This window comes from Calonectris borealis, chromosome 20, assembly GCF_964195595.1.
Source record: "Calonectris borealis chromosome 20, bCalBor7.hap1.2, whole genome shotgun sequence".
Classification (NCBI taxonomy): domain Eukaryota; kingdom Metazoa; phylum Chordata; class Aves; order Procellariiformes; family Procellariidae; genus Calonectris; species Calonectris borealis.
Window position 1 is genome coordinate 14,552,252 of NC_134331.1, and position 24,970 is coordinate 14,577,221.

Genomic DNA, 24,970 nt, shown 5'->3' on the forward strand with positions numbered 1-24,970 from the left:
GTGGGTTTTCCCACCCATATCCTGGCTGTCCCAGCTTTTTTTTCACCTCTCTCCCCAGAAAGAAAGAGCCCCACACAGGCAGCGGTGGTGAAAGTAAAGCGGTTGCTTTTCAAAGCCAGCCTCTAACGGGTGTTGTGTTTGGAAAGGGGCCCAGCTGCCGCCAGTGTGCACAGAGCCGGGGAAAGCGTCACCGTGCCGAGCGCAGGAGATAAGGCACGAGCAAACAGCGTCAGACAGGGAGACGGAGGAGGCTGTGCTGGGCATCACCCAGCCCAGCGGGCATGGCCTCCTTGGGGTGCCTGGCCCCACGCCCCTCTGCATCCCATCTTCCTGTGTTCACAGGTCCACATGTCCCCCTGTCCCAGGTCTGTATTTCTGTCCCTAGCCTTTGAAAACCTGTTGGCAGGGCAGCCTGGGGCTCCTTGCTATCAGCCTGGGCCACCTGCAGCTGCCTTTTCCCTGCCTGGGTAAAAGAGTGGGGGGAAAAATGGGCTAGTTCTGGGGAAGGGGACAAGTGTGGCGTCTGTCGGGGCTGCTCCAGGACATGCTGCCTTCCCTTGGGGATGGCCGGGCAGCCCTGGGGTATCCCAGGGACTTGCCGGTCTCTCAGGGGGATGCGGAGGTCCCTCAGGGCCATGGATGGAGCCAGGCTGGCGGCCATCCCCGGTGTCACAGGCAGGAGGCTGAGGTTTGGCACAGGAGGGGGATTTCCATCCTTTGGGCACTTCCCAGTGACTCAGCCCAGACCAGGGGGCTCAGCCCTCCCTTCCCGAGGGCTGCGGAGGCTCTTCTGGCTGTCTGACCCATAAACATGGGATGATTTGGATGCAAACAGGGAGGGCAGCCCCGAGCCATGGGACGGCATGTGCCTGGCTGCCGGCGGCACACGAGCACCGTAACGGGGACGGTGCTCCCCAGGGCTGCGCCTAGGCAGGGGAGGAGGGGACATGGCAAGGACACCGCCAGCGTGGGCGTCCCATCCTCCGGCTGGGGCCAGGGATGTGCTGGGGGCACGGGGCTGGTTGCAGGCAGGAAGGAGCTGGTGGATAGAGACTTTCTGGATGGCAGCGACCCGTGCAAAAAGGCAGTTGGCCCTGCGGGTTTGGGGATGCTGGGTGCATGCTGCCGGCACTCCCTGGCTTTCTACCATGTGGGAGAGGAGCTGCTTTTAGGCGAAAGCATCATTGTGCTCTTCCTTTTTCTCATTCCCCCACAGGGCTGCTGGGTCCAAAGATCTTGGCTGCGACCTAGAAAGGGGTTGCAGTGTTGTCCCTGTTTAGGACAAGCGGGTCCCTGTGGACCACGACAGCATCACCAGCATCACTCCTGCCACCTCTCCATCAGGATCCCGGCACCACAAGAAGGTTTCCCTGGGAAGGAGGCAGTGAATTATTGGATCCCAGTGGCAATCGACAGCATCCCCCACGGAAGATAGTTTCCAGCCAGTCATGAGTGCACTACTGCATGCTCCTGACTGGCTGGAAACCATCTTCCACGCAGCATCGCCCCGGCAAGAGTTAAAAGAGGGGCTGGATGCCGTGCGTGTGTGTGTGCATGCACGCGCCCTGCTTTGTTTTTAAAAGCGCCTCGGCTGCCCTGGCCCCCCGCCAGACCCGGGGCCTGCCGCTGGCAAAAACTCCAGCAAAGGAGTATGAAAGGGGCAGAAACTAAATAACAATAAACCACCTCTTTCTGGCTGCTCTAGGAAGCGAAGGGGTGGGGAGGAGCTGCGAGCACTCTGGCTCCCCCAAATCCCATCCTGGTTTCCCCAAAAAATCATGCCTGGGATGGAGAGGGAGGGACCTGCTTCAACCTTGGGGCTGCAACATCGCCCGGGCCTTGCCGAGGTGTCCCAGTGAGTCACAGACCTGTCTGGAGATGCCCAAACTGCTTGGAAATGGCTCTGCCAGGATGATCTTTACCCTCTCAGGGAAGGGCTGGACACCCTCGCCCATCCCTTGCTCCTGTGGGATGCCCGGGGCTGCAGCAGCCTGTGCCTGGGATAGGTGCGCAGGCACCCCAAGCCGTTTGCAACCCTGGGGAGAAAGGCTGGAGCTGCAACCGAGTATAGCTTCGATGGCGAGATAAAGGAGCAGGGAAAACCTGCACGCGCGGCAGGTATGTGGCTCCTGCAGCATCCCAGGCCTGGTGCAACACGTCCGGCTGCGCTTCCGCCGAGCCCTGCCAGCACCAGCGCCACTCCCCCACCAGGCCCCAGCCAAGGCTGCAGAGAGAACGCACGGCCCCCGATGCTGCCACCGTGACCAGACCCCCGCCCCAGCCTCCCCTGGGTGCCATCCCGGGAGCCAGAGCCTGTATCGGCTAACGCCCGTGGGCAGCTGTGCCATGAGGGGTGAAAAGTCCCGAGGTTTCGTAACACTGCCCTCAGCCGCGGGCACAGCTGGTTGTGTAAGGCGCCCTGTCTGCTTGCGAAGGGAGTCAGTGAGCATGGCGCAGGCGTCGGGTGCCTGGCACGGAGGTGCCCTCGGTGGCGGGGCTGGCTTGGGCTGTCCCACCCACTTTGCAGGTGTCTCTTGCCCTCTTGGAGCGTCGGTCCTAGGGTCTGGCTGGCTTTTGGTCCTTGCTCCCCGCCTCGAGCAACCCATCTTGGGGCATCGTCTTGTTTCTTTGCTAGGACAGGCATGGAGAAGCCTGAAGGGGCTTTTGCAGCTGGAGCCGAATTGGGTGCAAACAGCAACAGGGAGACTGCGGATTGGGAGCCCCATGGACCTTCCCCTCCCATGGGCAGGACACCCAACTCACAGCCTGCGCGGCCCCTCGGGGACCTTCCCAGATGCGTCCCTGCCACGGTGAGGCCATGTGAGCACCCCTTGCTTCGGTGGCCTCCGAAAGGGACCAGAGTCCTTCCCAGTGGCTAATCATTGCCTACGTGGGGGACACGGGTGCACAGCGAGCCCAGCCGGCAGCATAGGGGCCAGCACAGCCACGGCAGTGGGGATTGCTCTGGGCTGCAGCCCGGGCTGCTCTGGTTGGCCTGAAGCACCTCAGGTTTGGTTTTGTTGGGCTGATGCAGGTGGGAAGGGCTGCATGAGCCCTCCTGGCTTCCCTGAACAAGCACCCGCTAATTCTGCTGGGTTAAAAAGAAGGGAAACACTCCTCCGTGCAGGGGAAGAGGCTCCTGCACAGACGGAGGAGCTGCCTCTGACCCTGCTCTGTGTCTCCAAACCCTGAGGGCTGCTCAAGCCTTGGGAGAGCCCTCAGCTTCCTCCTTGGCAGTGCTGGGGCACAGGCAGCTCCCTGGCTCAGAGCATCTGTCCCACTGGTTATATTTAGCAGCACGTGCTCGGCTGCACGTGGATGTCCTGGAGCTGCTTCTCCGTTCCCTCCACATCCTTGGTGTGGACATGGGGGGGGTCCAGCTCTGAGCCCCCAAATTCATGGCTCTGCTCTATCCTGTTGCAGCCTGCTCAAAATGCCTGCGGCTTCACGGGGCTGAATTCACACCAGGTGTTGGTGACACCCATGAATACTGTCCTGGATAAACATTTCTTCCCAGGAGCAGTGCAGGTGGGTGCCTCTGCACAGCCCCACCCGGGGACAATCCGGGCACTGGGACAGGGACCGGCGCTTGGCCATCAGTCCCCTAAGCCCCCACACTTGGACGGCCACGTGCTTGCAAAGCTGGCGCCTCGTCGGCCGGGAAGGGACATGCAGCTTCCAGGGCTTGTTTGTTTTCCCAGCAAGGTTGGCATGGCTCGGAAAGCCATTTGCCGGTGGGGCCTGGGGATGAGGCAACCCGCCATGATTCCCTGGTTGGGTGGGGGGCATGGGGTGCCACAGGAGGGGTGGCACAGTGCAAGAAGGGGTGCCTTTTCCTACGAAAAGGAGCCGAGGGAGGTGGGGGGACCCTTTTTCCCCCTGTGCAACCCCGTCTTTCTCCCCGCCACCCCCCCGGGATGCTGCAAGGAGGCAGGCGGGGGTTTCTGCGCTTGGCTTCACCGTCCTGCCTCTGCCGCCAACTCGGGCTTGCTGGGGCCGTTCCCAACACGCACCCGCCGCACTGGAAAGGCGTAAACAGATCGGGTTGCCGGCAGGGGTCCAGGGAGCGGGCAGGCCTTGGCTTGCGTCCCTCCACTGCTCCGTTGGGCCGGGGTGTGGGGAGCGCCGAGGCAGGGGAACAGGATGGAGGGGGCCGACCTGGTGGCAGGGTCCGCACAGGCAGCAGGGTCCCTGTGGGAAGCCGGGCACAACCTTGGTTTGACGAGGGGCCAGGGATGCCGCCCCTGCCTGAGTTTACCTCTGGTGCTAAGGTGGGCCTGCTCTTTAGAGGTTCAGAGGTGTTGATGTGCTGCCCCCCAACCCCCTTTCCCGTCCTCGCGTGGGAAGCTGCCGACTGGAGCTCAGCCTGTGGAGTGGCGGTCCTCAGATCCAACCCCCCTTATCCATTGCAGTCGTATTCTGATGCCTTTGGCCTTGCTGTAAATCGGCCCTTGTCCTTCCCACAGTACGCTGGGGGACGGGGCTGCTCCGTGTTGTCCTTGTCCCCAGCTGGTCCCCGAGCAGCTGCCGGCCAGCTCTGGCGCCTGGGCTGGGCAATGGGAGGAACCTACTGCCCTCCTTGCTGGCCCCGGAGCAGCTGGGATGGGAGGAGGGGGACAGGAACGCAGTGCCCGGAATAACTCAGCAGCCGCCGAGGCCCCCACAGGGATGGCGAGACGGATGCGGGGTCCTGGTGTGGGTTCCTGCTTCCAACACGGGAATGGGGAGGTGCCTCTCCTGGGACATACCGCGTCACTGGCTGCTAAATGCGTTTATCAGTGATTGCTGCTTCCACCTGGGGACACACAGGGTGGTGCACGGCACCACAGTGATACGGGTGTCGCATCCCTCTCCTGTCCCCTGCAGGCAGGGTTCCGGGGGAATCCTTCACTGCCACAGCTGGGTGAAAACATCCTGCTCCAGCCAAGGCACGAGAAAAGCGCCACCAGCCAGATGATTTTGGCAACGGCTTCTCCTGCTTTGTGGCATTGCCCGGCCAGCTGGAAACCTGGGTGGGCAGCCGGAGAGTCTGACCTGGCTGGCGAAGAGCCCTCACACTGGGCATAGGCAAAGCCGCCCTGCTTTCCCCGGCCTTGGCCAGGGAAAGGAGAGAGCAGCAGCAGGTTTGTCTCTCTCGAGCTGCTTGTCCCAGGCTGGTGGGAGCTTGGCCTGTGCCTGCTGGGGACAGACCTGTCCCTTTCCCCTTCCTGCTGGCGGCAGTGTGGAGCAGCCAGGCAGTTCCCGCTTGCTTTGGTAGGCAATCTTGCGCAGGGGATGGGAGCAGCAAGGGTAGACGGGTGCCCTCTGTGCCCTTGCCATCACCAGAGAGGGCATTTGAAGAGGGATCCTTTCCATCCCTCATGGCTTGGGAGTGCCAAGCAGCCGCTGCTGGGTGAGATCCTCTTGCTCTTTCCCAATGCAGACGCCAGAAATGGCTGCAGCACCATGGCAACTGCAGGAGCAATCCCCCATCCAGCATCCCTTGGGACCAGCAGGAGCCAGAGGCCACGTTCCGGCTCTGTCTAGGAGGGAAGGAAACGGTTTGCTCAAGCTGCTCAGATCTGGGCTGCAATTCAGATGTGGCCGAATAGCCCGCGCATCGTTTGCTAGAAGACAGCTGTAGGAAGCAAAGAGCCTCTCGTTTCGGTTTGGTAATAGAGGGTAGAGGCAGCAGTCCCCCAGGAGTGGAAATCCTTGGTTCGTAGGGAGGAAAACCCAGTCCCCAGGCAGCGTCTGCCCCGTCCCCACACAGATCGGGCTGTGTGCGTCCCAGGGGACCACGCCAGCACGTCCCTGAGCAGGGCTGGTGGCAGCACCAGCTTGCGGGGTCAGAGTTGAGGAAGGGCATCCACAAGGTATTTTTAACCACGTGTGACTCCAAACCCCGGCCACGCAGCTGCCAGCAGCGGTCTGAGGTTAGTCTTTGGCTGCCAACGGTTGATTGCTCACGGGCTGGTGGCGGCGAGGGGCTTTGGGGAAAATTCGGTTCCCGGTCACTGGGGCCTCGGGAAGGAGTGACGGCACTTGAACCATCGACCTTCTGGGTGACCTCGAGTGAACGGCTTCACCTCCCAGTGCCTCCCCTCCCATCCTGTGTGTGCCTTGCCTAGATTAGAGCATCCAGGGTGGGGGCAGCCACTCCGTCCGCCCCGGCAGCGCCTGCTCTGGGCACACGGCAGCTTCCCCGGGGCCAAAGTGGGAGGATGTCGCAGGATTTCCAGCCGCCACATCATTGTGTGCTTTGAGTACTGGGTCCATCGGCCAGAGCGGCTCCCAGGTACCAGCTGCCACATGCAGGTACCGGGCTGGCAGTGATGCAGACAGTGCCATAGGGCCATGGTAGCTCAGTCCCCCAGCCTCAGCTTTGCCCCACTGTCCCCCGGGAACTGCATGATTTGCTGCAACCATCCAAGCTACAGCGGGGGGCTGGATCCTTGTTTCACTCCCTTGAGCTCGTGGGGTTTTGCTGGCCACTCTTGGCTGCTCTAATTTTTATCTGGGGCTCATTGTTAGAACCATAAAATAAATAGCTGCGTGTTCCTCTTGAGCGTCAAAACCCTCCAGGTGTAGGTGGGTTGCTGCGTTCCCGCCCGCCCTCCCTAATTAACTGTTGCTCAGCAAATCCAGACTTACTGACCTGCCCTAATCTTCCTGTGCAAGGCAAGCCCTTCGGCTGCTGGCTTCTGCTGCTCGCCTCTCCTGTCCCCCCAAGCCTCTCATGTCCCCCATGAGCTCGTATCATGTGCACAGCCCTGGGCACACGATGGAAAATGGTACCCCAGGAAGCGGCATCCCCCCACGCAGGGCTGCCGAGGTTGTTTTCCTCGCCAGCGGCTCCCTCCGTGCCCGCGCTCACGCTGCTCTCACCGTCCCCCCACATCCTGCTTCCCCTCTTTCTTCCTCCCTTTCTTCCTCCCATCCGTCTGCAGGTCGGATTATTTTTCCCCAGATACTGCAGTCTGCAGTTTTCCCAAGTTGAATCTGCCTGGGTTTGTTCTCCTAATCTCCCTAAGTCCCTTTTGTGTTATTTCTGCCCTCGTTGATCTGTTGAGCAGCCTCCACAGATTATATTAATGTGTCATTTGCTTGGTATCGTGTTAATGAGAATGCTGAGGGTGTCTGTAGGTGCAGCCCCTTTACCTGGGTACCCAGGGGGCACCGGAGCCCTGCGGCCCCTTCCCCGGCTCCCAGGGGAACCAGCTGGAACCAGTCTGGAACCAGTTGAATGGGAGCCAAGGCGCGTTGTTAATGCTGGACCGGATGCTCTGCTGGTCCCCATGTCCTGCAGCCTGGCGATGGCTCCTGGGCCCTGCAGCGTGCCTGGCGATGCACTGTGGGCGCAGATGGAGCTCGCGCTTGGCCGCGGGCCCCTGCCACTATCGCCCCATCTCTTCCCGCTCAGCAGGCGTCCTGTCCTTTCGGAAGGATGGGGGAAATGGAAAAGGCTCCACCTCTTCCCTGGGCAAATACAGCTCCTCTGAGTTCATATCCTGGAGAGCGGAACAGCCAGGTCCCAGCAGGGATGGTGACTTCACCTCCCGGTAACGCGTTTCCCCGGCAGCTGGGAAAGGAGCCCTTGTATCTCTGAAGGAGCCGCCCGGCTTCCCCCACCCAAAGCCTTTCCCAGCTGTTTCCATCCTGGCCAGGGCTGGGGAATGCGATTTTGGCTCTGTAGGGAAGGGGTGTTACCGTTCCCCCTTGCTGGTGGAGCTGGGCTGGGGTGCATTGCTTTGGGATAGGCAGCCAGTGCGAACCCCCACATTATTGCGGGGAAGGGGATCGAGTGCCGTTCATCCCACCGTGCAGCTGAGATCCTTCTGGGGGCCTAAAACTCAAAGCACGAGCACATGTTTGGCTTTTGCAAGGGGTGAATCCAGCCCTAAAGGGGCTGTTTCCCCCCCTTGGCGTTTGTCCCCTCCATCCCCACTGCAGCCGTCAAACCTCGGGGGCGAGAGCTGCACCTTCTTCCCAGCTGCATGGATGGGGATGGGTTTTCCGACTCTGCTTTTCCTTTCATTGTTCTGGGAGCCTTTGCTTTGAACAAGCTGCCTGTTTTTTCCTGCTTTGCTTGGGGGGGAAGCAGTGGGGGGAAATTGAGGATCTGGCCGGGGGTACCGGGGTGGCTGGGCTGGGGGTGAGTGATCGACGTCTGTGCTGTGTGGGGATGCTACCCCTGCTCCCTCCTGCTGCCAACCTCTTTAAAAAACTTAGTTGTTGGATTTTCCCTGGGAAAAAGGCTCCCAGTCTTTCCTAGAGAAGGAAAAAGGCTCTCGGTTGACTCCATGGTCCTGCTGCCATGTCCCCAAACCCTCAACTTTGCCTGTCATGGGTCCCCAGCCCAGGGAGGAAGGCAGATGCCTTGGACCTCTCAAACTCCTCTGCCTTTGCCATCGCCTGCCTTCACCATCATCCACCATCATATCTGAACACGTTGCAGGACGGGAGAACTTAGAGAAGAAGAAAGCACAGATGAGGAGGGAGGCAGAGCTGCCAGAGGAGACTTAGACATGCCATTGACAGAGACAACTTGGTCTCTGTGTGGCTGTAAGCCCTAAGATTTGGGGCTCAAGCCAGGGGTAAATGGTGGAGGCTATTGAGGTTAGAGACACGCAGTCTGTTTTGGCGTGGGGATGCTCACAGCGCAGGGGTGCTGTGTCCAGCCCTTGGGATGCTGTGAGGAGCCGCCAGGAGTTCAGCTCCCGGCAGGTTGCTGCACCTGCTGGGGTTATTGCAGCTGGACCCGGGCTGCTGAAACCAGCAGCGGGACTTGGGTGTGACAGCCGTTGCGCAGCCTGTGCAGCGTCAGAGCAGGCAGGGCTCTGGCCAGGTCCAGTGTGTCTCGCACCTGGGTTTGGTAGGTTTCTCAAGGGATGAAGACACCAGTTATTCTTAAGGAGTTGCCAGACTCTGGTGTAGGGAAAGATAAGGGGCTTTCTGCCATGTCACGCTCTCCCATCGCTGCTATTCGCCCTGTGTTGATGGGAATCTGCCTCCCTGATTGCAGCCTCCCTGTCCCTGCCAGTTAACCCAGAGGCTTTGCCCCAGTCAGACTCACCCTGCAGTGCCTGGCTTGGTGGAGGACCTGTTTATCAGCGTTGGTGGGGAGCCCATTCGCAGGGATGCTGCGAAGCCTCAAACCCTGGCATGGGCCATTTGTGGGCAGGAAAGCACCCATGGCATTTGGACACGCGTGGCATTTGGATACCCATGGCATTTGGATGCAGGGACAGGTGCTTGGCTGGGTATCCCAGGCGGCAGCACCCTGGCAGCCAAATTCACCCACCAAATTCACCCACCATAACCATGGGGGAAATAGGGAAGCCCCTGCCTGCCCAGGAAGCTGGGTGCAGCACTGGGCTTGGCGTTTGGGGTGCAGGCAGGTGGCTACGGCAGGCAGCCGGGGTCAGGAGCCCTTGGCTCTCACCCAACCTCTGTCCCAAGCTTGCTGGGCAACTTTGGTTGAGTTTCTTAACGTCTCTGTGGCCGAGCTCCTTCCCTATCAAAGCAGGCAAATCTCTTCTGAACCTTTTGGGAAACTGTACCTGAAGCAGCCGGTTTGCCGGGAGGCTGCGCTGGGAGGAGCTGGGTGTGGGTGGCTGCAACGGACATGCCTGTGGACGGAGGGGTGACAGGAAAGGGTGATTCCTGCAGAAGAGAGATGGACGTCATGTCTTTGGGTCTCAGTTTGGGGCAAGACATTGAGTCTCTCCTGAGCTTCAGCACGAACTCACTGTATGCCAAGGCAGGGCCACCCCAGGCCGTCGGTGCAGGTCGACGCCGGGCAGGACAGGTCAGGTGAAGCTGCCACCTCCTGCCACCTCCGCCTCCAGCACCAGGAGGCTGCCACTGCCATCGGAGATGGCTGGTGCTCTGCGGGATTGCAGCTGATTAGCTCCTCCAGCTGGTTTATTGGCTTAGTGGTGACAGTCCCTAGGTGGAATTTATTTTCCCAAGAGGGTATGTGCATGTATTTGGTGTGTCTAGAGCACATGGTCCTTCTCCCACTGCCCAGGGCAGCAGGATCCTCCAGTGCCCAGGCAGAGCATCCCTGCGTACAGGGTACTTGTGGCTGGCAATGCAGGGATGCTCATGGGTGGTGGTCCAGGGATGCTCAAGCTGGATGTTGAGGGATGCTCGTGATACAGGGATGCTCAGACCTGCAGTGCCGGGAGGCACTGGCGGTACTTGCAGCCAGCAGTGTGGGGATGCTATTTCCTGGGGCAAGGGGAAGGGACGAGGGTCTGTGACACAGGGCCAGCAGAAAGGTGTATTTTTTCAAGGTGTCTCTAGCAAGGAGGTGGGTCTCCAGTTATAGATCTCTCTGTCCTGCACAGAGACAAAGGCTTGCAATGGAGGAGCTCTGCTGTGGCTACGCTGGATGGACAAAATTGGGGGGTCACAGCAAAAGCACTGCTTTCTGGAGCCTGACTCTCCGTGTGAGAGCCAAGGCAGGAGTCTCCAAGGGGCGCTTTTGGAGGGACATGGGATATTTGGGCATTTCCTTCCCCAGCCAAATCCAGGCAAGCGTGTATTGCTCCTTCCCAGCGAGCGATGAGTGGTTCAGCGCTTCGGAGGGATCGTGTCCATCTCCGAGACCTCGGGGTGAAGCCCAAGGGTGGACATGGGGACAAGGTCTCCAGTGACCTTGTGTGACACAGTGTGACACAGGTGTGCTGGCACAGGGGTGCCGGCCAGGCCGGGCGAGGGCACACCTGGCTCCACGCAGCCAGCACAGCTGGTGCCGGGCAAGCACCCCAGGGTGGTAAATACAGGTTTGTGCCAGGCCAGCTGCCAGCAGTGCGGGTGAGGCGCCCGCCCTGGTCAGCTGCTCCCCAGCTCCTCAGCCCAGCCTGGCATCCCTGCCGTGGGGGTGCAGCCCAGCCCCATGGGAAAACTGAGGCACGGGGTGCAGCATGATAGAGGGGGCTGCTTGGTCGGGGCAGCTGGTTGGAAACACGCTGTGCAGGGCTGTGCCATCCTGGCCCCCGCCACTAGCGAGGATCCAAAAGTCTGAGGGCCAGCACTTTACCCCCCGGCCGGGACCAGAGCCAGAGCGTGCCGCAGAAGAGGGTCTCGGCCCCTTCTGGCGAGCGGGCGGCCACACTGCCTTTGCCACGGCCGGCGTCCAGCGGAGCACGCAGGCCCTACATTTGTAAGCAATTTGCTGGAGCGCTCCAGAGGTGCTTCCCGCCTGCCGCTTGGCAGCCAGACGCTGCACAGAAGCTCACTGGCTCCCTCGAGGCCTCGCTCAGCCCTGGCCCTGTTCTGCCAAGCCTTGTCCTGCTCAGGCAGGCACTGGTGAACGTGCCGGGGTGGGGGGGCAGAGCGGGATGGGAGCCTAGCGGGACCCCTTGAAGGGGTCGTGTTGGGGAGTGGGGCCGTGCAGGCTGGAGTTAACCCTCAGGGTGTGCCAAGCCGGGTTTTCCCCTGGAAATAACCCCTTCAGGGCTTTTTGCATTTTGGCGCTGGGTCCATGTTTTTCTGGGTTCATTTTCCCGGGATGTGAGTGTGCTCCTGGCAGGGAGCGGGGGGTGTGGATCCAGCCCGCGGGTGCTCCTGCCCTGTTGCAAACCCATACGAGGTGACAGTGTGGCTGGGAAGGCCATCCTATCCCAGTGCTGTGGCTGGATCAGCCCTGACCCTGCAGCCCTTTCTCAGCCTGGCTCTGCGGTCTCCCGGCCAGAGCCACGCCTCCGAACTAGCAGGTCTGGGAGGGCTGTGGGATTGAGAACAGCTTGGCCCAGTTTCTGCCGAGCCCCAAAATGTCTGGATGGGAAAGGCTGGGAAGCCTGGAGCTGCCAGGGCACTGACAGGGAGAGAAGGGGCTGAAGAAATGGGGAGAAAAACAGAGGAGCATATGGATGGAACGAGGAAGAGGGATGCAGGGAAGCGTCCCATCACCTGCCTTCCTGTCACCACGTCCCCAGGCGCATGATGGGGTGGCACTCTCTTGGCAGCCCTCATGCTCTCCTGCTGCTTCACCCCATCCTGGCGCTGGCTGCCCGCTGAGGCAGGGCTGCTTTGCTGGCCCTGCATGCTGTACGGTGCAGAGGTGTGCAGCAGGACGGTGCTGGAGAAGGCGTCCCAGCTGCCTGGCTGCGCTCTGTTTTCCCCTCCATCCCTCCACTTTTCTCCTCTTTGCCCGTGCCTTTGTGCCCACAGTGCTAGGGCGCCTGGCCCCTTTCCTATCAGCGCTTTATCTTCCAGCCTGGCTGCAAACCCTCCAGCTCTCTAAGCAGCAATTTACCCACCTACAAACTGGGGACGAACTCTTTCCCTTCCTGCCCAAGGTGGGTACAAGCGTTATTGCATTCACATTCTGGAAGAGCCCCAAAGGGGATGCTGCTCCCAACTCTGCATTTTGGGACCTGCTGCTTTCCCTGCCACCCACGCCGTGTCCACTTGCTCCTGCCCCACGTCCTGACCTTGCTGGGCTGCTGGAGCAGGGAACTAATTTGAGGAATGTTGCTCAGGGGAGGAGCAAAGACACAGGCATTTTGCTGTGGAGATGCTGACAGCTGCTTCCTGGGGCCAAGGAGCAGGCAGGGACACCCGCCGTGTCCTGGGACACCCACTGCATCCCAGCCCTGCCTAATGGACTCCACCGGCCAGCCTGGTCCCCTTGTAGGAGAGGGTCAGGGATGGCATTTTGGGGTGAGCTCTCCCTCTTCAAATAGTGGGTATTGCTCAACTCCAGGACCAGCCCCTGGGGGCTGTGGGATGTTTCTGCCTCTTTCGGGTATGCTTGTGCTCAGTGGGCATCTCCATCCAGCCTTTCTCTTCTTGGCATCGCCTGCCCAGCTCCACTCCGCTGCCCGGCTCACATGGTTCAGGCTCTGCCCCTCCTGCCATGGGTAAGGACCCCTCTTCCTCACCACCCTTTCCCAGCAGCAAAACCCCAGTGGCAATTTTCAGCTGCAGCTGATGGGAGCAAACCTGCGTTGGCCTTTGTTTCCCCCCACACAGAGCACCCTTTAAAAATACCTGTTTATAAACCCCAATTAAAAGGCAGGGGGGCTGGGGGATCGCTCGGGGAGCGGGAGGTGATGGCTTCACAGGCATTGCCTAAAGCTTAGTGGAACTCTTTGTTTATTTTTAATTTTATCTTGATTGCGTCCTTTGGAAATCCCCCAGCAGCAAACGGTTCCTAGCCCTTCCTGCTCCCCGCTTGCAGGATCCATCCCAAGACTTTCAGAGGAGCAGGATGAGGCCTTTGCCCAGCACAGCCGACCCTGTTCCTGGTTCTGCTGTACAGCCCAAGCGCGATCCTGGCTCTGTGAAAGAGGCACCGCAGAGCTCAGTGGTTATGGTTGCTCCCTCACTTGGGTCAGAAGTGGCCGGTTCACGAGTGAAATGTTATTTTTTCCTGGCCAGCGGGACCAAGGGAAGTGGCTTGTCCTTGATGGAGACCCTGGATCCTGGGCTCTCGGGCAATACAGGTCTGGAAGAGAAAAGCAGGAGCTCCGCTGAACGATGGCTTTGGGAGCTGGTTCCTTTGGGAAGGGCTTTCGGGTTGGCAGAGCTGCTCGCTGCTGCTCTGAAGATGAACAGCCCCTGGAAGAGGTAATTAGGGTGATCCTATCCTGATCTCCTCAGCTGTGGCAACGAGTCACAAGTCCTTCATGAGCAGCCACTCCAAGCTCATTTTGCATTAATTAGGCTGTTTACAAAACACTGTAAATTGCAGTAATGAACACACTGTTCCTTGGTTTCCTTTAATTATCCATTTGCATGATGAGTAAGCTGGCCCCCTCTTCAGCTCTCCTTTCTGATAGAGGGGCCACGCAGCAGAGTATGGCTTTGTATGGGATCTGCCGTGTGAGGTGGGCAGAGAGCTTGGGAGAGACGGAGAAGAGAAGGGAATGGAAAAGGAGGAGCAGGAGAGGGGGAGAAGGAGGAGAGGGAGCTGCAGCCCCAGAGATCTGCCTGGCTACAAGGGAGGGGGCTCTTTCCCCAGGACCCCACCACGTTTCAGTGGGGTTTGAGCAGCTGTTTCACCCTGGGCTCAGAGCCTGGCTCTCAGACTTTGATTTTTCCATAGGAAACAGCACAGAAACCTTTCAAAGTATGTAATCCTCCCTGGTTCGGCGATGGGGCTGCCTGGAAAGGCAGAGGAGGCGCGGTGGCATTTGTTGCCCCCCGCATACCTTCCTCTTTCTTTCCCTTTTGACTTGGCGGATGAATTCCAGAGATGTTAATCTGCTCTCAAGCCCTCAGTGAAGAATAAAATGTCCTCTCTGTGTGGGAGGAAGGAATTCATTCAAATTAATTGCGGGAAGGAGCGGGGAGCTGGGGGCGCGTGTGAGGTTGTGCCGAGGGTAGGGTGAGCATCCTCCGCCGCTCAGTGGTCCCCAAAGGGGAGGGAGGGACAGGCAGGGAGATGGGGATATCCGAGGTGGCACAATCCTCGCGTTCACAGCCGGAGGCTTCAGCCTCTGCCCTGGCTGTAAAAATGCCAATCATGTGGTCTGTGGGCCAGGCCTTGGCGGCAGTGGCGGACACAGGGAGCGAGTGGGGGGCAAAACGGCCCCGTTCAGCAGTTTTGGGGTGTTGCTGCCTATAAAAGGAAGGGAAGTGCCATCCTGCTGAGCCGGGGTGACAGGAGCTGTGGGGTCCGACCCGTCCCAGGGGCGCACAGAGGTGGGGCAGGAGGGACAGAGGGAGGAAAGGGTCTGAGCTCGAGCTGGGTCAGCCCGTGGAGGTGAACGTGGAGGGAGAGGAGAGGAGGGGAGGGGAGGGGAGGGGCGGGGCGGGGCGGGGCGGGGCGGGGCGGGGCGGGGCGGGGTGGGGTGGCCGGGATGGGGCAGGTGCTGTTCTGCGTGCTGGGAGGTCAGTGTGGTCGTGGGACAGGGTTCACACGGGGTCCCAGGGGCCATGTGGGGCGGTGCGGGCTTTGCCTCCTGCCCTGACCTTTGCCTCTTCTCTCTGCAGAGCTCCTGGGATCTGCCAAGCGCCTGAACGTGAACTACCAGGATGCAGACGGGTGAGTGCTCGCCAGGCAGGGTGCGGGGTGCTGCTGCCACCAGTGTGGGTGGGCTCGCTCTACCCGATATCCAGGTGATTCTGCAGCTCTGGGTATCGTAAAGCTTTTGAGGGTAGCTGCTGAGCCCCGGAGAAGGCAACAGCATCCTGAGAGGGTGCCACGTCCCAAACTCAGGGCAAGCCCTGCAGAGGCAGACCCAACACCTGCCTGGATCTGAGCTGAGGGTTGTGCTCAATCCATCCTGCAAAATCCTTCGTAAAGCTCTTCTGTATCCCCCTCCATAGGGTTGGGGGTGATAAGAGATCGCAGCGTGTCCATCCAGTGCCCGGTGTCCTGAGTGCTGGTTGAAGCACGGAGGAGCACCTGGCCGGCCACGGCGCCTGCACGTGCTTGTGTCTGTGTTTAATATCCCAAGAGCAAAATCCTTTTGTTTGGAGGGAGGCTTAGAGAAAGAAAAGATGAGGTTGCCAAGTGACCACAGCATATTTGTGTAGCTCATCATTTCCAAAATCCAAGCACTTAATAAGCTGGGTACCGAGAGTTAAAGAAACCACAAAGGCCCGTAAAATAAATAGGCATGTTATTCTTATTGAATTAACTCTGACCCTTGAGTTATTAGCATTGTTTTATGTACTGTTGTTGTTGTACCTAATTTCTATATGTTTTCTTTTCGAGGACTCTGTGGGAGGAGATGTCCGTGATGAGTCCTAACAGGCCAGGGGGGTTTGAAAATGTGCAGGATGGCTCTGTCTTAAAATAATACTGTGCAGATGGAGCTTAATAGAAAAAAAATGTAATAATAGAAGCAATGATCTGATTCTGATAAGGCACAGGGCTTGTGCTCGGGCAGCGCCAGGAGGGCTACTGATGGGAACGTGGGTAAAGGATCCTCATCAGAGGCCCATGTGCGGGGTATTAACAGTGCGAGCGGCACGTTGGGTTTTGCTGGGGCACAGGAAGGGGATGGTGGGGAGGTGAGACCTGTGCACGGAGACAGCAGCGTGCACCCCATGGGAGAGCCATGCTGCTGGTGGTGTCCTCAGCATCGCCTTGCTTGTGGCTTGGAGATGATGGGGCAGGCAAGCGTGGGTTTGTGCAGCCACCTCCAGGGCAGAGCTGGCCCCGCAGGGATCCCCGCAGGGTTGGCTCGAGGGGTATTTTGTATCCCTGCATTCTCGCTTCGAGGCAGAGGTTTGGCATGGGCTCAGGGACACGGCAGCTGCATTGAAGGAGGGAGCAGCATCCCTCCTGTGATACCTAGAGACCCAGTGCAGAGATTTGGGCGTGCCCTGGGACCGCAGGTCGGGAGGAGAGCTGTGTGGCTGGGCTGCATCCCTAGCATAGGGCTGGGACACTGCTGAGTCCGTCAGAGCCCCGGGCCGGCTGGAGCTCCCCACACCTCTTGGAGCAGCACGCAGGCTAATCCCTGGCAGCATGGGGACCCTTCACTCTGCTGTGGCCCTTCACGTGACAGCACGGGGGGAGCGCCGGGCAGACAGGCCCCTTTCACAGCCCCGAGACACAGGGCTCTTTCATTGCCGGCAGCCTCCCACACTGTGCTGTGGGCTCCCGGCATCCCTGCTGGCACGGGGAGGGGGCAGCTGGTGGAGGAGTAGCCGCAGGGCCAATGCGTTTGCTGGATGCTGTGAGCAGCACAGCTTCAGGCTGCCTGGCTGCACTGCGGAGAGGGAAGATGCATCTCTCTCCATCCCACCTGCTTGGCCCCCACACACATCAGGGGGGTGTGGGACCCCTCTTGCTGGGGTCTCAGGGGGTGCACAGGGTCCCTGCATCCCTCGCTGAGCCCTGGGGCGTGGACAGCATGGAGGGATTTATCTCTGCTTTGCTATGAGGAAACTGAGGCACTGGGAGCGGGGAATCAGGAGGGACATAGCCATGAACAGCCGGTGACCATCCCGGTCCTTGGCTCGTGTACCTGTGCAGGCAGTGGCTGTAGGGGACAGCACAACGGGGACCGGGGCTGGGCTGAGACCTGCCTTGTGTCGCAGGTTCTCGGCGCTGCACCATGCGGCCCTGGGCGGCAGCCTGGACCTCATTTCGCTGCTACTGGAGGCACAGGCTACTGTCGACATCAAGGACAGCAATGGTAAGGGGTAACCCCCCAGCATGGCCCCGTGCCTTCGGCAGCCGGCTCAGCCCTCCGAGTGAGGCTGGGGGCCACATCCAGCCCTGCTGAGCCCCGATCCCCTGCAGGGATGCGCCCCCTGCACTATGCAGCCTGGCAGGGGCGCATGGAGCCGGTGCGGGTACTGCTGCGTGCCGCCGCTTCCGTCAACATGGCCTCACTGGATGGGCAGATCCCGCTGCACCTCTCGGCGCAGTACGGCCACTATGAGGTGGTAAGTGAGAGCCCCACGCCACTCATGCATCCACCCTGGGTCTCTCTGAGAGTGCGCAAGTGGGGGCGAACCCTATCGTGCTGGGTGGGAGGGAGACAGGGGCGTGAAATGATGCTGAGCCCCTGTACCACATTGCTCCCCTGCAGTCGGAGATGCTGCTCCAGCACCAGTCCAACCCCTGCCTCATCAACAAGGCGAAGAAAACCCCCCTGGACCTAGCCTGTGAGTTTGGGCGATTGAAGGTGAGCACTGCGGGGCTCTGCCCTGCACCGGGTGCTTCTCTGGGGGCAGTTCTGGAGCTGGCTGGCTCCTCTGGGAGCAAAGCGCTGGGTCCGGCTGTGACTGCTCTCCCTCCGCGACGAGCCTTGGAGCCTGGCAGGCAGCACCTGCCTCTTCCTGCGGCTGGACAAGGCCAGATCCTGAACCTGGGAGCCGCAGGTTTTGCTCCTGACCTCGTTGCAGGGCAGTGTCAGGCTGGGAGAGAAGCTAGGAGTCCTCGCTCCTGGTTCCCCGCAGCCTCCCCCCCCGCCCACCCCAGATTTGCTCCCGTTTAAGCACAGATAGGCTCAGGTGGCTAATCCCCACAAGCCCTGAGCGCCTGGCCCCGCTCGGCTGCTCGAGGTCCCCAGCACGGCTCGCGAGGACAGGGCCGCCTCGTGCTCAGGGAGACTCTGGCCCAGCCAGCACCACCCTGCAGGGCTGGGCTGGAACACAGCCAGCCAGACCATCCCATGTCCTACTGGGGACGAGACGAGGGGGATATTTCCATTTTTGGAGTATCTATAATGTCTGCAGCTATAAACAGGGCAGTAAAAATAATTCCTCTGTGCCTCTGGGCTGCCCTGAGACGCTGAGAGTCACTCCAGGCTTGGAGAGACAGGCGATTTTTAGGGCTTGGTCTGAAAAGCCTGATTATGGGAAGGCTATTTCTGGCTGTTGTGACCTTTTACAGCCCCTCGCGACTGTGGGCCCTGCCAAGCACTGGCCAGCTCTGGCCGAGCCCTGGGGCTGTGGATGGAGGGGAGCAGCGGGATGGGGAGCAGAGGGCTGGCCCTGAGTGTGAGCCCCTCACTGGGAGGGTGCAGGCGGGGGTACCTGCGCCCTGCTGCTCACCCCTGTGCCCCGTGCAGGTGGCCCAGCTGCTGTTGAACAGCCATCTATGCGTTGCCCTCCTGGAGGGACAATCCAAGGATGCCACTGACCCCAACTACACCACCCCGCTGCACCTGGCAGCCAAGAACGGGCACAAGGAGATCATCAGGTAACTCCCCGCCAGCCCGGGATACTGCCCTATCCCAAAAAAACTCATCGTGGCTTCAGTCCTGCTTCCTCCCAAAGCCACCTCCCCGCTGCAGGCTTCAGTCCCTCATCCCCAAACCCTCAGTGGTGCAAGGGGTTGTCCCCTTCCCATTGCAAAGCAGCCCATCACCTGCCCTGATGTCCGTGTCCTCCCGTTCACGCCTCTCCCTCTGTCCTACCAGGCAACTGCTGAAGGCCGGGATCGAGATCAACAAGCAGACGAAGACGGGCACAGCCCTGCACGAGGCTGCGCTCTATGGCAAAACAGAGGTGGTGCGGTTGCTGCTGGAGGTGAGCGCGGCAGGGACAGGGCTGCAAGGGGGACAAGCCCCTGGGTGTCAGCCATCATCCCCTTCCCCTTGGTTCCTCTGTCCTCTGTGGGTCTGGCAGCAGCCGCGGGGTCTGTCCCTGACCACATCCCTTCCTGGGCAGGGCGGCGTCGACGTGAATATCAGGAACACATACAACCAGACGGCGCTGGACATCGTGAACCAGTTCACCACCTCGCACGCCAGCAAGGACATCAAGCAGCTGCTGAGAGGTGAGGTGGGGCCAGTGCGCAGCCGGGTGCTGCCTGGCATTGAGAGGGGCTTCCTCCCCACGGACCTGCCTGGGGCTCCTAATGCTCCTCCTGAACAGCCTAGACCAGCCTGGCTGTGAGCGTCAGTATTCCAGTCCCATCAGGCGTGCCCCTATTCTCCATGTAAGCAATGTCCAGGGATTGAGTCCTTCCTGCAGTATTAATGTTCTCTCCTACTCTCTCCTCGCTCTTGTTTTCTCCCTCCACCTTCCTCGAACTGCTCTCTTTCCCCCTGCCCTCTGGCGTCTTCTTTCTTTCCTCTGTCCCTTGTCTTCAGAGGCATCAGGAATCCTGAAGGTCCGAGCTTTGAAGGATTTTTGGAATCTCCACGACCCGACTGCTCTCAACGTCCGGGCAGGAGATGTCATCACGGTGAGGCTGCTCCCTGCTCCCCGTCTCTCTGCCCCGCCATGGCCCTAGGTACCAACCCCATTCCTCTCGTTCCCACGGCAGGTCCTGGAGCAGCATCCGGATGGGCGATGGAAGGGGCACATCCACGATGCTCAGAAAGGCACTGATCGGGTTGGGTACTTCCCCCCCTCCATTGCTGAAGTCATCAGCAAGCGAACAGGTCAGTGGCTGTCCTGGGCATTACAGGGACAGTCCCCTGTGTGAAACCATCCCAGCCTTCCTGGCACCTCCTGTAGGACAGGGCCCCGCAACCCTGGCTAGCTAGTGGGAGGAAGAGAAGGACTCGGGTGGGCACAGGTGGTTGCACCATCGCTGGGGTGGTAATTTGGGGGTTGAGGCTCAGATATCCCCTCCACGCTGCCTCCCGCACGAGCTCTGACCACGCGTGTTTTGTCTTTGAATGCAGGCATGGTTGTCCCCCGCGTGGCGCCCGCACACCAGCGCCAGGGTCCCCCCGGGGCCCTCCCGGCCCCCCCCGGCGGGTTGCAGCACCTCCCCGACGAGTGTCCTCACCAGGCAGCCCTGAGCGTCCCAGCGGCCTATGGCCACCTCACCCTAACCCGGACGGCCCCAGGCCCTGACAGCTCAGGTCAGGGGTGCAGCTGGGGAGGGAGAGGGGCTGGGAACCTCCCCCTGTTCCCAGCCCTGCCCACGCAGGGGGACATGGGGGTAGACTCTCCTTCCACCTCCCGGCAGGGAAACAGCCAGACGAGAGGGAGCAGGCACAGGGAAGAGGAGTTTAGGGGAGCCCGTAGAGCAGCCCCTTCCCTCCCTATGTCCTTGGCCAGGCCACGTCTCCATGTCCCCTTCGTGCATCCCTTGCCAGCCCAGGTCACCCTGTCTGTGTTGTGCGTGCCAGGAGGCGGGAGGGACCGATGCATCGTCTGTGGCCGGAGGGATCTTGTGGGAGGCTGATTTTTACTGGTGTCACTGCATTGGCACATGGGTCCCTGCAGGGACACAGTGCCCTGTGTCAGCCCCAATCCCGGGGCGCTGCTGACGGCCTCCCCGCTTGCCCCGAGCAGCAGGAGACAGGAACAGTGTGGGCAGCGAGGGCAGCATTGGCAGCATCCGCAGTGCCGGCAGCGGCCAGAGCACCGAGGGCACCAACGGGCAGAGCACCAGCATCCTCATCGAGAACGCCAGGGTAGGCGCCAGCCCCCGCTCCCCCCGTGCTGCTCCCCAGGCCTGCCCTGGCTGGCTTGGGCTGGAGATGGAGCCCTAGCACCTTCCCTGTCACCCCCTGTACCTCCTAGCGAAGGAGGGGCTGCAGGAGTTGAGCATCCTCCACCAAACACGTATTTACTGCTGGGACTCAGTGGAGAGATGCTCCTGGGTGGTCCCCAGTTGCCCCCCACAGCACAGCTGGCCCTTTCGAGTGGGGCTGGAGGCTGTGGTTGGTACCACACAGCATCTCCATGTCCTATGTCACCTGAGAGGATGAAAAGGGCCCTGGGCCAAATCCTGCCCAGATCTCTTCCGAGGGGCCAGCCCTTCACTAGGTGAAGCTGTGCCCGGCAGCCCAGTGTGGGGACCTCTGCCCCACTCCCAGGGGTGCGAGGCAGACCCTATCACCCACCTGGGGGGACAGGGAGGGAGGTCCCTCCTCCACTCACTCCTCCTCTCTCACAGCCGCTGCCCTCCGCTGGCGACGACCTCCAGCAACACCTTTTGGGATCGGAGCCACACAATGGGCAGTTGACCTCCACGGCAGGTGAGGGATGTCCTAATGCCATGGGGCCTTGGGGACAGCTGTCCCCCCAGCCCTGGGGGCTGCTCGCTGCCCAAGTGCCCCTGTGACGGTTCTCCTCTCTCCTCTCTGCCAGGGCCACAGGGCCACCAGACACTGGGCAGCTGCCCCCCTGGAGACAGGGTCTTTTCCCACCAGTTCTTGCGGCCTGAGCAGCTCCTTGAGGGGAAGGTAACTGGGCCAACTGGGGACCTGGTGTGCCGGGTGGGAGGGCCGCATTTGGGGCTCAGACCAGCTCTTGCTGCACTGGAGACATAGGGGACTGGTGGTTCTTGCCCAAGGAGGTCTTGTTGTCCTGCCTGGAGCAACCAGGTCCTTCCAGGCCCTGCAGCCACTGTCACCGGCTGCTCTTTGTCCCGTCCTCTCCCCAGGATGCAGAAGCCATTTACAACTGGCTGAGTGAGTTCCAGTTGGAATTGTACACCGCGAACTTCCTCAATGCCGGCTACGACGTCCCCACCATCAGCCGCATGACCCCAGAGGTAGGGCAGATCCTTCCCCGCCGCCAGCACCTGCCACAGCTGCTGGCCGCAGGTACCCACTGCCCTGCGCTCCCCATGCCACTGCTAACTGCAGCCCCACTCTGCTCGCATTAGGATCTGACGGCCATTGGCGTGACCAAACCAGGCCACAGGAAGAAGATCTCCACCGAGATCGGGCAGCTCAGCATTGCTGAGTGGCTGCCCAACTACATCCCGGTGAGTCCCTGGCTCCAGGGTTTCAGTCAGGCACCCTCTTTTCCCCAGGTCTTTTCTCAGAGCCACCTTCCCCCAGGACAGGATGGGGTGATTTAAGGAAACGCATGCTGCAACGGCCTGCGTTAATGCAGCCAGAGAAACCCCAAAACCACAGTCTCCTGGCCAGGGCCAGGGAGGGGATGGTTGAAAGTGCTGCCCATCCCTCAATGCTCATGGCAGTGCTCTTCGCAGGATGACCTGACAGACTGGCTCAGTGCCATTGGATTGCCCCAGTACCACAAAAAGCTGGTGAACAATGGCTATGACTCCATTACCATCGTGACGGACCTGACGTGGGAGGATCTGCAAGAGATTGGCATCAACAAGCTGGGTGAGTCCCTGGGGTGGCCCAGAGCAGCCAAGTTTCCCACCCAGGTCCCCACGCCCCGTTCTCCCTCGGGCTGGGAGGTGCAGGCATGTCCTGCGCACCCAGAAAAGGCAGTTCATGGCTGTCCCTAAGGACTCCTCTTGGCAGGCTGGAGCTGGGCTGAGCCAGGCTGGATGCCAGCCATAAACTGTCTCCTCCCATAGGCAGGGTTTGGATAACCTGGAGGCCTTTGCCCTGGTTGGTGACATGACCACGGCTCTTCTTGGCCAGGAAACAAAGGCCTTGGAGGCCAGAGCTGACCTAACGCCCCTTTTCTGTTGCAACCTTCCTGCAGGCCACCAGAAGAAGATCATGTTGGCTGTCAAGAAGCTCAGAGACCTCCGCAAAAGCCTCAACCAAGCAGAAGCAACTCTGGCAAGACGCAAAGTCCCCAGTGCCCTGGAGATCGTCACCATTGAGTCACTGGAGAATGGGGAGTGCCAGTCCCCGCACACCCCCAAAATGACAACCTTCCAGGACAGCGAGCTCAGCTACGAGCTCCAGACGGCCATGTCGAACAGCTGCCACGAGACGCTCGGCATCAAGAGCAGCCAGGGGATGTCGCGGAGCCAGGAGAGCATCGGGGTGCGGTCCCGGGGCTCGGGGCACTCGCAGGACAACGTGCTGTCCCGGCATCTCTCCAGCCCCTCACAGGAGAGCCTGGGCAGCGGGGAGAGCAGCAGCAGCAGCGGGCAGTCCTGCACACCACCCCGCAGCAAGGAGAGCCCAGCCAGCCTGCTGGGACGGCCCAGTCCTGAGCCCTATGGGAAGCTCGTCTCCCTCGAGGGGCTGAACGGCTATGCCAACAGCGGCGGAGGCAGCCCTCTCAAGGAGAGGAACCTGCCCGAAGGCACAGATCAGTACGCACAGCCAGTGGCTCAGAAAGGTGCCACGACACCGGCGATCACCCACTGTACTCCTCCCCAGACCCCCAGCAAGGCAACGGCCCCATACGTCTTCATGTACCCGCACGTTTCCTTGAAATCCCCAGCGGTCCCTTCCCTCCTGGGAGCGGAGCAGCCCAAGACCCTGGCGCACCCATACCCCTCCATCTCCTCCGGACAGAAGAGCAGCCTGCAGATGTCGGCCCAAAAAGCCTTCTCCTACCTGCACAGCCAGTGTGGCCCCATGGAGCCGCCCGCCATGCTGCCCACGGCTGGGGCAGCCGCAGGCGCCTGGCAGGCTGGGGAGCAGCACAACGGGGGTGAAGGCTTCAAGTACAAGAAGCGTTCGCACAGCCTGAACCGCTATGCGCTGTCAGACGGGGAGCATGAGGAGGAGGAGGGGGCGCCCACCAGCACCCTGGGCTCCTATGCCACCCTGACACGACGGCCGGGCCGCAGCCAGATGCCACGGGCCTGTCTGCAGACGGATGCCAAGGTGACCCGCAGCCAGTCCTTCGCCATACGGGCCAAGCGCAAGGGCCCTCCACCGCCACCTCCCAAGCGCCTCAGCTCCGTCTCCAGTGCCCTCGCTGCAGAGGCAGATGGCGAGCAGCCCCCTGACCCTGAGCGGCAGCCCGCAGCTCCCCAGGATGTGGCCAATGCAGGTGCCAGCCTCAGTGATGCCAGCCGCAGCAGGACAGTGAAGAGCCTGGCAACTGCACTGGAGGGGATGCCGGGGGCGAGTCCCCCCAAGCCCCTCCTGGCCCCAAAACCACTGCATGTGGCTCAGGACTGTCTCCCTGGGGCAGATGTGGACGATGAGTCCTATGATGGTGGTGACACCAGCATCGCCATGCTTTCCGACGCCGGCAGGGAACCCTTCGAGAGCAGCAAGCCACGGAGACGGACATTCAGCGAGCCCAGTGCTCCCATGACGGAGGTGGCTGCGCAGGGCAGGCGGGAGGATGCCTGCTCAGACACAGAGGAGGAGGTCAAGCCGGGGGTCTCCTCCTCATCCTCCCAGAACAGCTCCAGTGAGTGCATTCCCTTTGCAGAAGAAGGCAACTTAACCATCAAACAGCGGCCAAAGCCCACCGGGCACCCCAAGGCCGACGCAGCTGTGCTGGACACAGAGCCTGGTTCCCAGCCAGCAGAGTCTCCCTTCTGCGCTGGGAAGGAGCCAGTGGTGCCCGCCGCCGCCAAGGAGCTGCCCATGCTGGAGTTCAACCTCACAGAGTCCGACACAGTGAAGCGCCGGCCTCGCTTCAGGGAGCGGGAGCCGCTCCAGGCGGTGCTGAAGGCGTTCAGCATGGCGGGGCAGGCTGAGGCGGGGGCCAGCCCTGTGCCCCAGTATGCCCAGGCCCAAGCAGTGAGCATCGCGGGCCCCACTGTGCCAGCACTGGCACCACAGGCTGGGCTGGTCGGGGATGCATTTGATGATGACAGCATGGAGTTCAGGATTGCCGAGATAGAGAAAAGCATCTTGTCACTGCAGAAGGGGATCAAGAAGGCACCAAGCCCCACCAAAGCCCCCAGCTCCGCGGAGCTGCTTGGCACCACCGTGGTGAGGACACCCGCTCCAGGTAGGTGGGCTTATGG

The 24,970-nt window shown here is 60.9% G+C and overlaps 1 protein-coding gene across 1 annotated transcript in view; it reads left to right on the top strand.

Moving 5' to 3' along the window:
* The window catches only part of CASKIN2 (CASK interacting protein 2), a 31,334-nt gene that overhangs the window by 4,249 nt on the left and 2,115 nt on the right, over nucleotides 1-24,970 (top strand). Inside the window, exons 2-18 of the mRNA XM_075170024.1 lie at nucleotides 14,932-14,983; nucleotides 16,993-17,090; nucleotides 17,198-17,343; nucleotides 17,490-17,585; nucleotides 18,474-18,604; nucleotides 18,825-18,933; nucleotides 19,075-19,183; nucleotides 19,500-19,594; nucleotides 19,676-19,793; nucleotides 20,040-20,222; nucleotides 20,659-20,780; nucleotides 21,266-21,347; nucleotides 21,460-21,554; nucleotides 21,755-21,865; nucleotides 21,980-22,081; nucleotides 22,313-22,451; nucleotides 22,783-24,954. Coding sequence (XP_075026125.1) covers nucleotides 14,932-14,983; nucleotides 16,993-17,090; nucleotides 17,198-17,343; nucleotides 17,490-17,585; nucleotides 18,474-18,604; nucleotides 18,825-18,933; nucleotides 19,075-19,183; nucleotides 19,500-19,594; nucleotides 19,676-19,793; nucleotides 20,040-20,222; nucleotides 20,659-20,780; nucleotides 21,266-21,347; nucleotides 21,460-21,554; nucleotides 21,755-21,865; nucleotides 21,980-22,081; nucleotides 22,313-22,451; nucleotides 22,783-24,954 — 3,960 coding nt within the window. The remainder of the gene's footprint in view (nucleotides 1-14,931; nucleotides 14,984-16,992; nucleotides 17,091-17,197; nucleotides 17,344-17,489; nucleotides 17,586-18,473; nucleotides 18,605-18,824; nucleotides 18,934-19,074; nucleotides 19,184-19,499; nucleotides 19,595-19,675; nucleotides 19,794-20,039; nucleotides 20,223-20,658; nucleotides 20,781-21,265; nucleotides 21,348-21,459; nucleotides 21,555-21,754; nucleotides 21,866-21,979; nucleotides 22,082-22,312; nucleotides 22,452-22,782; nucleotides 24,955-24,970) is intronic.